Source organism: Echiichthys vipera (assembly GCF_963691815.1).
Source record: "Echiichthys vipera genome assembly, chromosome: 12".
Classification (NCBI taxonomy): Eukaryota; Metazoa; Chordata; class Actinopteri; order Perciformes; family Trachinidae; genus Echiichthys; species Echiichthys vipera.
In genome coordinates this window covers 16,624,976-16,637,526 of record NC_139837.1, presented here as the reverse complement: position 1 = coordinate 16,637,526, position 12,551 = coordinate 16,624,976, and the positions used below count along the sequence as shown (strand labels likewise).

Sequence of the window (12,551 nt, the reverse complement as noted above, 5' to 3'; positions counted from 1 at the left end):
CAGCGCCAGACGTATACCGCGGGCCCGTTAGCACTGCCTGGGTGGATGTTCAGAGTAAAAATATTTACCTCCAGTGTTATCCCTCATTGACAGGGTTCCTTTTAGTTGCTATTTATGCACCACATATTTACAATAAAGAAATAACATTAGTGGACTCACAGAATGGAGCTGAAATGGTGGGGTTTTTTTCTTTTTCTTTGGAGGCGAGGAAATCATGAGACTTTAAATAAGGGCATCAGGCATCTCACTGAGAAATCGATTCAAAAGAGCTCCAAGTTACTACTAAAGTTAATTTCCATATTTTCCATTCTCATTCTGTCTTTCAACTTTTCACATTTCTTGAATACTCTCTCCAGGAGCTTAGGTTTCCAAACAAATTAGAGGGGTACAAGGTCATAGAGAGGGGATGTGGTAAGTAACACCAGTCAGGCTCTTATGTAAGAGGACGACTTTCAGATTGGGAATTGCTAGAGTGCTAGCTTTAACAAAACACACACCAAATGTAGTTTGTGGGCCATTTGTATACTCAAAATGTAATAATCCGGAGTATGAGTTTTACAGTGGACCACAGACTGTGGGTGAGTGAGAGAATTTGTTTGCATGTCAGGACCTCTTTGCAGTGGGGAAATGGCCCTTTGACCTTCCCATACATCTCTTGTGACTGCTCAGTCCTCTAACCTAGCCCTGCAGTGTTAATAAAGCCTCCGTTGGGTCCAACGTACAGTGGCCAGAGCTCTGCAACAATAATCTCTGTTTGTTCAAGGCTATGGCCAAGAGAAAATATTTGGACTCTCCCAAATTGAAGTATTATAAACAATCTTTTTCATGGGGGCCAGTGATATCAAAAGATCAGCAATAACACGGTGAATGTGTTTAAACAATATTGGGGATATGCAGAGGCTGCTGGGTGGAGGAGTTGATTCTTTCCCTCAGATTCATACATGGAAACACTGAATGGAGAGAGAGAGGGTGGAGGGTTGTGTTGGGCCCACACAATATAGCCATCGTCACTGTGGTTTTGGGCTGTTGTGTCGGCCCAGCAGTGGTCCACACTTGACATTAAAAAATCCAACATATCCTTCTATACACTTAAATCCAATAAGTCTTTTGAAGCTTTTAAAAACAACTTACTGTATTTTATATAATTTTCATATACATCGGCCGTGAGCGTGTCCCCTTTAGCGAAAAGCCACAATTCAGTAGAAACTAACTCAGCGTGTGCTATTTGGCGAACTGTACTCCATCATTAGTTGTCAGCAAATCATTAACCGTGAGGCTGGTTTGTCTACGTAAATGTTACCTAATACAGGAAGCTTTTACAGTGTAACAGGGAAACCCGGCTTCTTTCCATGCAGTGGTCGGAAACACCCGTAGGAGTTTGGGTAGTGGTGGTGGTGCTGCTGCTGCTGCTGCTGCTATGATGGGGTGTGGTGTGTCCTTACCCACACATCTTTCATCGACAGGTCTGAACCCAGGACCGCAGGCCTGGCACTGGAAGGAGCCGAGAGTGTTGATGCAGACCCCGTTGGGACAGGAGCTGGGATCTCTGCACTCATCTACATCTGCTCAGGGAAAAGGTGGGACATGAAAATAATCATTTGAATTACTTGTTACTGAGTAGACAGAGTGTGTAAGGCCACAAATGCTAATATATACAAACACACAATCCCTCTGTCACAAACTGTGCATAGTTTTCTTCTTGGCTTTGACTAGAGGAAAATACGTGTGTTTTGTTAGTTGGCTACACATTAACTCATGGCAGCAAACAAATAGGCCTGGATAGGATTGTGCTGCTACGTGAACTTTATGTGTGCGTAGGTGCTTGTGTTTGCATGCATGTCACCTTCACATTGGCCTCTCCAAGACTTGGCGTAGCCACTGTTGCATTCACAGGTGTAAGATCCTTCTGTGTTGACGCATTTGCCGTTTTGGCACTTGTTGGCCATGCTGCACTCATTAATGTCTGCCAGTTTGAATAAAAACCAAGTAGAACGGAAAAGAAAGTGACTATTGTGTTCCACTGCATTAATTCGGGCAGGATACATTTTAAATGAAAAGTGCTGAAATACAAGAGTTTGTAGTACTCTAACAGAGAATCAGAAAGCTAACAGTTGCCTGTGTCTCACCTTGACAGAACTTCCTGTTCTGGGTGATCACCTGGCTGTAGCCGCTGTGGCATTGACAGGTATAGGAGCCATAGTTGTTTATACAGCGTCCTTTTCCTTCACATGGGTCCTCGTCACACTCATTCACATCTTCAATGTGAGACAGAGAAAGAAAGTAAAGTCAGAAGACAAAGAAGGTGAATACAAGTGATCAAAAGGGACATTCCAGTTCCATTTCACCAGCAGCGACTGTACACTTTCCAAGCCCTGACTCCTCTGTGCAAGCATTCCTCAGTGATGGGCCCGAGCCCAGTCGAGTAGAGCAGAGGCTGCGGCCAAGGCCTTCACCGCGAGGCAAGAGATCACAGCACCGTGGCAGCTCTTTGGATGGCCTGTGCGCTGTTGTCAGGCATCACGGAACAGGTCAACATAAACAAACGGATTGCTTTCATTTTTGGCTTGCTTAATTTCTCAAGGCTTCTGTGCCGTGTAATGTTTGGTGTTGAGGACCTGCTTGCACAGAGACGATGATAGACAGAGGCGCTGGGGCCTCTTGTGTCAGCATGTGTGTTTGTGTGCCCCTTCTCTTTGATTGTCCCACTGTTACATCTGCCTATCTCCCTCTTTCTCTCTCTCTCTCTCTCTCTCTCTCTCTCTCTCTCTCTCTCTCTCTCTCTCTCTCATTCTCTTCCATCATTGCTTACCAATGCAGTTTGTCTGCAGTGCACTGAGCTTGAATCCTGGCTCGCAGTGGCAGGTGTAGCCAGTCTGCACAGGAATACATTTCCCACGGCCACATATGGCAGGGGTGGTGGCACACTTGTCAATGCCTTCAAAAAAACCAACAGAGATGTGTACAGTCATTATTTAGAAAAAAGACAAAATGATTTTTGACCAAGAGTTACGTAACATTATAGACACAGTAAAGAAAAGACTGCATTCCGCTAACACATGTTGTTTTCCATGGGACCCATCTCGCTGTTTTATAGGTGAGGTCTTGGATGAGCGGACAGGTTTTACAGCACTGTAGTGTTCTAACAGGTGGTATGGAGCTCTTACAAAGAGGACAGTGAAAATCAGGTTGTGCACAGTAGAGCCTGACATCAGTGTTGTTCTTGTCTTTTCCTGTCCAAATGGACCGTGGTGAAACAGACAGTGAACTGGGCCCCTGTGTCTGGTTAATAGGGGGAAACACTACAATATGTCTTTCTCTATAGCAATACTGTAAATTCTCCCTGCCTATCACACTTCTTCTCACTCTGTCACCCAAACACACTTTAACCCTGTCATCCACTCTTTCTTCATTTTTCATAAATCTGGCCTGTCAGCTCAGCATAGCTTCCCCTTCCAAGAGGCAAACTAAGTCTTGGTTCCTCGCCCTCTATGCAGCCCGGCATCTTCAAGCCAAATTGGCTCTGAGAAAAAAAGGTCAAATAAAAGCATAATACAAGCTCTCCTCAGCTTAACTCTGAGTAAGCCTGAAAAAATGTCTTACGAGATGTGTAGCTGTCTGCCAGCATTTGACTGACGGCATAAAAAATTTAGAGTTAAAGGGACAATTCAGATTTTTCAAAGTGGGGTCGTATTAGGTGTTGGGGTGTCCGCATGCCCCCAATTTGGAGAAGCAGGCAGTAGGAAAGGCACGGAAGCTAATCAATGTACTGCTGTGGATTGGGACAGTGGCAAAATGTATATACTGTATGTTGAGCCAGCCAAAAAAAAGGCCTGCCTATAAAAGTCAGTATCAGTTTAAGTGTTATTATCCACCGGCGGTTACAACTGCGGAAAAGCTCCAGAGAACTGGATAAGTGCACACTGTCACATCGTCATGATAATAACATCCAAAACAAGATTCACTCTCAGTGGTTTCTAAGACTTATTACTTTCAAAGTAATAATGTTTAAAAGTACTAAAATGGCCAAAATACACCAAGTGTGCATTGTGGCTCAGACGTCATGGACAAAGCAAGTGAATGAGTACGTAGTTCCGCTTACAGCTGAGAAGGCAGTCCTTCAACGCAGCCTGTAGGCGGACCTCGTTCACACTGCTAAATGAATGGGCCCAAATCTACTCAAGACCAACTCCAAACATGGTCTGTGTGATGCGATCTCAATATTTCCTCAAAGTGTCCTGAGTGCATTCCCACCTGTACTTAGTACTAGAGCTGTCCTCATGTGATTTGATTACTCAGGACAGATTTAAGAAACAGGGCTGGACAGAGTCTATGTTTTACCTGTGGCTGAGTCTGTTTGGGTTGCGTCCTCTGAATCTGGCTTCCAGTCGATGATGGAAGAGTCTAGAGAGGTCTCTGTGAGGAGGGAGCAAGACTGGGTGAGCGTGACCACAGTGAACCGCTAACAGTGTGACACACAGTAAATTCTCATTCACTACGAGCTAAACGAGACACTGCTTGTTTTCCCAACCACTACTGCCTCAGCTATCACTCACTGGGCAGCTATATATAAAAAATGATCTACTCTTTGCTCCAGGCTAATAACAGTAAAAGGACCAGAATAAATCAGGTAGAGTAATTAAAAGTAGTCAAACTTCAGACTTTAATGTCAATGTTTGTGCTGGCATGAGGGCAGAGCAGGATTGAGACTGCCAACTTGAGTGAGCAATTTATAGAAAACACATCATGTCTGACTGAAAGTACTATTGGCCCTCGAGATGCTAAATCAAGCCACAACAGGCTTTAAACAATGGCGCTGAGGCATTTGTCGTGAGTGAACAAGTAGTGTTGTATGATCTGTTTTATAAAGTTAGCCAAGAGATAAATACCTGCATATTTCAGTGGTGAGTCAGTCACAACAGCTGGCTAGAAAACAATCAAATATTACATGTAAGATGTTGGTTACATTTCATCGCCATACGCATGTTCATACAGCATGTCTGCTTTTGTCATATTCTGCGCTAATTAGGTGCGTGTATCTCCAAAATGTGGTCTGAATAAGTTATATAATCATAACAAACCCCCCAGCTGAGATAGCTAAAGCACATCGTACTAAGATAAACATTTCAAAAGTATGTGCCAAGAGGTTGACAGGGAGGGAGAACTTACCGGGCTCAGAATTTCCACATCTGCCACAAGACAGAAAGAAGAGGAAAAGTTTATCAGTAGCAAAAACTTGACAAGCTGTTCGTGAGGACCATTACTGACTATAGACAACATACACAACAGACCGTGTTGTCTTTAGGCACCGGACTTGCAGCTTTGGAGGTCTTTATTTCTAATAAAACAAGGCTTATGACACATTTATCCTCTAGCCAGACAGAGAAAGTTGTATCAGAAAAGTAGTGCAGACTACTGGCAAATGAAAACTGCAGAGAGACAAGGAAATTGATATCTCTGATAATGAAGACAAAAATCTAAATATTTACAGAATTGTCTCCTCCTATAAATCAAAATGTCATAGCTTTGCCAATGAAGTATCTCACGAGTATTAAATCTGGAAGATACATTTACAGAAAATCCTGAGGATTTAGATATATGGTCAATGTGGATTACTTTGGTACATTGCTGTAATGCTCAGAGGGCTTTCACTTTGATGAATGGGGGACATGAGTACTACTCTGAATATGTTGGATGTTGGATTAAGCATTTATTTATTTATGGAGAACAAAACATCCTGTTAATGTTTGATTTCTCACAAAAAAATAGAATGTATTTGCATCCTGGATAGAAAAACCTATTGAATATCACTCAGCTGGCCTGCATAATTTATGCCATGGGTTGTGGTTAAAACTGATCCATGTTTGAATATCTCCAAGGCTTAAAGTGCATAATATCTATAGAACAATCAGCAGTAGCAACTATCCATCTCTTTACCATGCAGAGTAAACATTTACTTTACTATACTTGGCAGAGATTTAATACACCAAACATTTTATTCTCACCTTCCGAATGTTTAGGTGTCTCTGGGTAAGAGGGATGGAGAGGCTGCTGTGGAGTCAGAGGGTACCGGGGTGCTTGTGGTGTTTCAGGGTACTCGGGGTATTGGGGTACTTGTGGAGTCTGTGGGTAGCTGGGGTATTGTGGCCTGCTAGGCAGCAGTAGCCAGGGCTGAGAGGATGGAAGCTGAGGGAAAGTGGGGCTTTGTTCCTCCCATGACACTCCTGTGCTCTGCAGATCATCTGCCTCCAGCTGTCTCAGAGAAAACTGCACGTCAGAACGCGAGTAGGTGTATCCGTGACCAGCTGGGCAGATCTCCTTGAAATGGTCTGAAACACATCGCAGCAAACAATAAGCCAGAGTGTAATTGTGACTCCTATTTCCTTCTCATATTCATAGCAATACCATAAGCCATCCGTGTAATATTGTTATGTTGAGGATGCCGTTTGCTGTGAACGAGGGGGTCGAGTTTCGGCTATTACTGCAGAACCAGATAGCTGGCAGGCCAGTGACAGCTGTCACAGAGGGCTAACAGCGAGGGGATATGGAAAGATTGGGAGAAATCTGCAAACTCAAAAAGACACAGCCATGCCAGTGGGGGAATTAGAGGATCATGTAATACTGAATGACCTTTGAACTCTATAGTGTAGAGGCTTGTGAGTGAGAGGCTAATGGAGGATTGGCTGGCTAGATAAAAGGAGGGAGACTACACCTCTTTGTGTCGGAGCCCAACAAACCTCAGCGATGGTGAATCCATTACAAGTGAGAAGCACTGTGTCCCCTACCTGAACTGAAAGCAGCAGCTCTAGGCCAAAATAGTCTGGAATAGAGATATGAGTAATGACAGATACGTGGTCGCTGTAAATGCAGGAAACATGGATATGATAGGCTACTGAATGATGGATTTAAAGTGGAGGGAAATGGGGCTATATATGATGAGGAGCCACATCTGAAGAACTGCAGTAAATATGGAATGATAGTCAACAAGCTCCTGTTACCAAGTCACAAGTAATGGGCCTGGCTGCTTGTTTCAGAACATGGCTCTAACAGCTTGTCAGGCCACACAAAAGCCTCTGTCCGAAATAATCAGAGGCTGTGTTTCTGTGTACTGTGTCAGTCCTGGCTGAACAGCACCATGGAGGTCTATGTCTGTGATATCTGATCTATGACAATCCCCATGAATCACTGGCCAGTACAGACACTCCATAAAACCAGGCTGTTTCTCTCAGAGACTTTGAAGATTAGATCTGTATGGAAAAAAAGATGACAACTACTTCCCATGTTTCACTTGGCCAAGTTGTTTATTTCTGCTGTGAAGCTGTGCCGGTCTATTAGTGGGGTTTCTCTCTGAGGGTTGGAGTGATAACACAAGACTGACTCCCACTATTATGCAGTCTCCAAAATATGAAAACTGTTAAGTTTTTGGTCTTTTGCCACTCCAAACACATTTGGTTATTTTGAACTGCTCTACAAGCCTGGCAGAATGCAGAATGGTGACTGATTGGTAGTATCATTTGCATGGGCTTTCACTACCATTGCTATGCCTTACATAAAATTACATGTGGCATTTCATTTCTGCAAAAGTGTTTAACCCAGCAAATAGTTTTTCTGCAAGTACAGTAAAACCAGAAATGGGAGGTTAAGCTTGCAGATGTACGAGGCGATAAGTCTTGGATTTTAGCAATGTATTGTGTGGAGAGAGAATTCGGGAACTTTTGGTGGTTGTACCTGATCCCGGAAGAGGACAGCGATCACAACCAGGGCCCCAGGCTTTGCCCACTCGACTGCAGCAGCAGATCTGCTTGGTGATGTGTTGAGCAAGTGGCAGAGAGCATGCGCCTGCTGACATCGATCTGTAGCAGAATGCCCTCTGGTCAGACACAGCCTTGTCCGCTGAGGAGAGAAGTTTATGCGACCAACTTATTTCAATGCAACACATGACAGAATGGCCAGTGGCTACAGCCTTGAAGGGAACATATTATGCTCTTTTTCAGATTCATACTTTTGATATTTTGGATTTATACAAGAATATGTTTACATGCTTTAAAAAAAGAAACTCATATGTTCTCAGTGTCGGTTTAAACATACCTATAGTCACCCTTTGTCTAAAATGCTGTGTTAAAGCGCCTGTCTCTTTAAGCCCCCAATTCTGAAAAAGCCTGCTCTGCTCTGATTGATTAGCCTTTCCAGGTCTTCTTCATCTGTGTTCTTGGCATCTCTGTGTCGTCATTGCAGCCCAGGAACAACCTTCTACCTTTACATATACATACTGTATATACAGTTAATACTATATAGTTTAGTTGTGACATCACAACTGTATGGCTCCGTTAAAGACGCAGTTTCTGAATATTAGCTGTATGCCTTTCTCTGTGAATTGATCGTTTTGATATTTTCACAGTATTTATGTACCACCTTGACTTGCTTTATAATAATAATAAAAAAAAACATGAAAATCTCACTTTCTACAATATGGGATCTGTAAATTGTGTGTTGCGATACTTACAAACACAGTGGCTCCTGTCAGCGTCTAACATGAAGCCTGGTTTACAAGTGCACCTGTAGCTTCCCTTGGTGTTGAGACATTCGGCGTTCTTACAGAGACCAGGCAACAGGCACTCGTTGATGTCTGTGAAATATGCAGTACATAAGTCGAGGAATATCTAGTGCATTCTCATTATGGAAATAACACAACGTCATGTTTGTTTGTTTTTAAACTCAAAATAAACCCCTCAACCAAACTTGTGTATTTCACATTAAGTATAGAGAGCCTTCATGCTTGCAGACCAGCAGAGATGATGTAAGGCTTTAGAAATCATTTAAACCTTGAAAGGTGACAAACTACTGCTATAGATCATGTAGTCAAAGCCAGCTGCCGGGAGGTGATGAAATATGGAAACTTTCAGGTTTCACAATTGTGTGAAAGTGAGGAGAAGTGATAACATGAGGGAAACATAATACATTTGACCACTGTAAAGCAGAATGCACTTCATTATGTATCCTTCTGAGTTCAAGATACTATAAACTCAGGGCTGTGGTAACCTTGACTCTGTAATCTGTCAGTCTAACAGAGGAAATAGCTTTAGATTATAATCTTCCTCAGCATATTTTCTTTACAGTGTCCAATAAGGTCATAACATGCTCATCTTACGTCAGTGAGTGAAAGTATAAGAGGTTTTTCCCTCTGTCTGGCCTGAACCGTGTGCTGGAGCGATACAGTGGCCAGTGAAGTTTGCTTATTGCTCCAACAGCTTCTGAGTCACTAAGCCAAATGGAGGCAAGTAGGCCAGTTAGTGTGCCAGCCAGGAGCATAGGGAGACATATTTCAGGTGCTTAGTCATGCGATCACACAGGGACCAGGCAAAGTTTGTTGTTCTACCGTGTTAAACAAAGAGTACATCATTAGGTCTTTTCCCATTACTTTGATGACTGGAACCTGACAGCCTGCCACCACAGATTTTCCCAATTCTAATTAATCTGCTCTTGTTTTGTTGTTTTGCTTCCTGCTGGAAAAAGTGAGTTTATAAGGGACTGAGGATGATACACTCCATAGACTGAGGCAAAGCCGACAAACGCCCCTTAATGTTCTTTTTGTTATTTCTTCTTTTTTTTAAAAAAAATCTCTGTTGACCTTTGTTTTTTCCATTTCTTACTTACTTTTCTATCTCTTTTAGGAGGAATTGGTGTTTAAGCTAAAGCCGGCCTTATAATGCCAAAGCCTTCGTCCTCTATGTTACGACAATGTAAACAAGCCCGCGTCTCTGTTTGTGACCTGTTCGGAGGAGGCACATACTGTGAAGACAACGAAGCAGAGCACAGATGTCATGCCTGCCCATGCTAATACACATGCTCTAGAGAGCTAGAAACAACAATATCCTTATACAGGTACTGTGGGAGCCCGGTTTAGTTTAAGCAGCATGCTATCTGGTCAGAGTTCAGGTCAGCGTTGGGCTCAGCCTTCATCACATGGGGTCTTTAATACATGGTTCGGTTGAGTCCCAGATTAGTGCTATTGTTACAGTCTACTGGTGGGTTGATTGGGATTGAAGCTGACTTCCATGGCAACCTGTCATGACCAGCACTAATCTCAACATCTATTTTGAATCTATGCTTGGTTGGTCTCATTGACAAATAGTTCTTGTGTGTGTCCATCAGCAGATTTTATCACGGTTGTTTTTATCGTCTAATGATACATATTGATGACTGGAATACATCTAAGAAGCTTTGCATAAAGTGTCAGCCGGTCTGATGCGACCTGACATGACCTTGGACACTCTTCACTTGTGGAAAAAACAATACTCACATGAACACAGGCAGAAATATTTATGGACCCCATAAAGGAAATTGGCAGCATTGCTTTTTTAATATGTATTGGCTGTTGTGGCTAAAGGGAGTACCTTATGACTACTTTGGAAGTCTCACATCAGACATAACTTATGGGGCCAGAGATGCATCCATTCAGAAACTGTGAATAGAGGGAATGCATATTCTCAAAATACAGCCAAAGTAGCCTTTACTGAGAAAAGTATGTTTTCACTGGCAAATTCCTGCTTATGACCAAATATATTGAGGTCTCAACCTGTCGACCGAGGCACTATACAATATGATACATGTCAAATGTCAGTGTTTTTACAATTGTCGGCTTTTATGAAGTCGATCTAAAATGTCAAAATGACTATGCTAAACTTCCATCAACTCTTCTTTGAAGTGGTGTACGAATAATATGACCTGCTCCCAAAACTGGTTAACCACCTACAACAGAAACTGCACATGATTCTATGTGGGCCTTTCATCTTACAAGCACAGTTATGAATGGCCATTTCAGCGGACCTAGTTTCTGACAAACAGCTTCTCAAGATAAGGAATTGTCTCTGAAGTCATAGAGTAGCATGTGTCTCTGATGAGGCATCTGATCATATCACAGCATGAAAGTCACTGATGGGTCAAAAGACTGCAAGCAGTCAGTCATGCCTGTGAGCCAATATGAGACCAGCTCTTCTCTGTTCAAATAAAATACACTGCAAACAGCTCAGACTATAAGCCCAAGTTTGACAAGCTGATAATAATGATTAAATCCCAGAAAAGGGCAGGTTTTTGACTAGTTGGCAGTTTCTGCGAGACCTGAAATTAGAAATAATTTGGGAATGAAGCAGCAGCTGAACGGGACAGAGACTTTAAAGCGCTCCAGTAAATATTGTGAATAACTGTCAGTTTTGCTTTTTTGGAACGCAAGACATGAGTAACTGAAAGGCAGGAACATCTTGAAACAATCGCACAAAAAAAGCATGAATAATAGAAAGATACATTTCCACATGTGTTGGCTAGTTGACACACAATTGGAAAATAAGTGTGTCCTCGTCCACAGGTCTTTGTTTTTATTAACATATTTTTCCCAACTCAATCATTACCTGAAAACATCAATGGGCCAATAGTATAGTACTGTGCAGATCAGAAAACATGTTGAACTTGCTGAACCAATGGATGAGGCCTGTTATAGATGTAGTCACAACTATCCATCGGACCGTTATGCCGTTGCACTCTGCAGGCTTCATTAAGCACTGCTCTTTGGATTACCACACCATTAATCCAGCCATTGACACAGTTAAAGTAGACTGTCAGAAAAGCTGAATTTTGTTGTTGAAGGTGTCAACGTCAGTCGCAATGTTTGCAGATTAAGCAATGCATTTTTTCCTATGTCTTTCAGCCGAGGTTTATTTGTTCATGTCAGCTAATTCTGGAGGTGTTTACTAACACCAGCAACACATATGAGAAGTCGGAATCCTCTAGAAGAAAACTGTCTACAAAGATTACACTGTGGGTGGTTTCACTGCTTCATGAACTAGACACCTCCAGGATGCCGCCGTAGAGGAAAATACAGTGTATGCTCAGGAAGAGTTTGTTTTCACATACAGATGTCTGGGTGATCTGGCAGTGACACAGCTTGGAGGCTGAGTAACAAACAGGTCTGCAACTAAAGCTCCCTTCCAAATACTCAGAGAGCCACATTTACCATAATTGCAGCCCGTCGTACCACTCTCCACTCAGAACCCCAAAGACCAATTAAAACAGCAGCCCCAGGTGCTTATTGGCTGCTGAACTCTGACCTTAGACCATGGCTAATCGTACCCTTGACCTTGTTCCCATAGAGGCCAGACGTACAGCAAGGAACACTTTTTATAGAGGTCCCCAGGGGTACATGTAAGCATTGAAGCATATGGAAAAGCAAGTTTTTTTTATCACATCCATGCTATTATATTTAATATAAGCTATGATTTTGTTATAAGCTGCCTATTAAAATATGCAGTGGGTTAAGTCATATGTAAACATTCAAAACATATTGAACTACATTCTCAACATATATTTTAGCTTACCTTGACAGTGTGTGAGATTCATCCGTTTAAAACCTTTGGAACATTCCACTTGTCCATTTGCAATCACTGCATATGCTGCAAACAGAAAGAGAAAGCACAGTTTTAGTACAGCAAAAATGATCTTACAGCGCAGAGCCTTTCTGTCACAAAAAATTGCATTCATCGCAGAGGGAGAAGAGGAGCTTG

At 42.5% G+C, this 12,551-nt stretch overlaps 1 protein-coding gene across 1 annotated transcript in view; it reads right to left on the bottom strand.

Moving 5' to 3' along the window:
- LOC310954663 (latent-transforming growth factor beta-binding protein 2-like) overlaps positions 1 to 12,551 on the bottom strand; it is an 83,422-nt gene that overhangs the window by 23,100 nt on the left and 47,771 nt on the right. The window contains exons 9-19 of the mRNA XM_083924266.1: positions 12,366 to 12,440; positions 8,501 to 8,623; positions 7,726 to 7,890; positions 6,003 to 6,326; positions 5,167 to 5,186; positions 4,887 to 4,923; positions 4,339 to 4,413; positions 2,810 to 2,935; positions 2,127 to 2,255; positions 1,844 to 1,963; positions 1,443 to 1,562 (exon numbers count right to left, since the gene is read on the bottom strand). Of these exons, the coding sequence (XP_083780392.1) occupies positions 1,443 to 1,562; positions 1,844 to 1,963; positions 2,127 to 2,255; positions 2,810 to 2,935; positions 4,339 to 4,413; positions 4,887 to 4,923; positions 5,167 to 5,186; positions 6,003 to 6,326; positions 7,726 to 7,890; positions 8,501 to 8,623; positions 12,366 to 12,440 (1,314 nt within the window). The remainder of the gene's footprint in view (positions 1 to 1,442; positions 1,563 to 1,843; positions 1,964 to 2,126; positions 2,256 to 2,809; positions 2,936 to 4,338; positions 4,414 to 4,886; positions 4,924 to 5,166; positions 5,187 to 6,002; positions 6,327 to 7,725; positions 7,891 to 8,500; positions 8,624 to 12,365; positions 12,441 to 12,551) is intronic.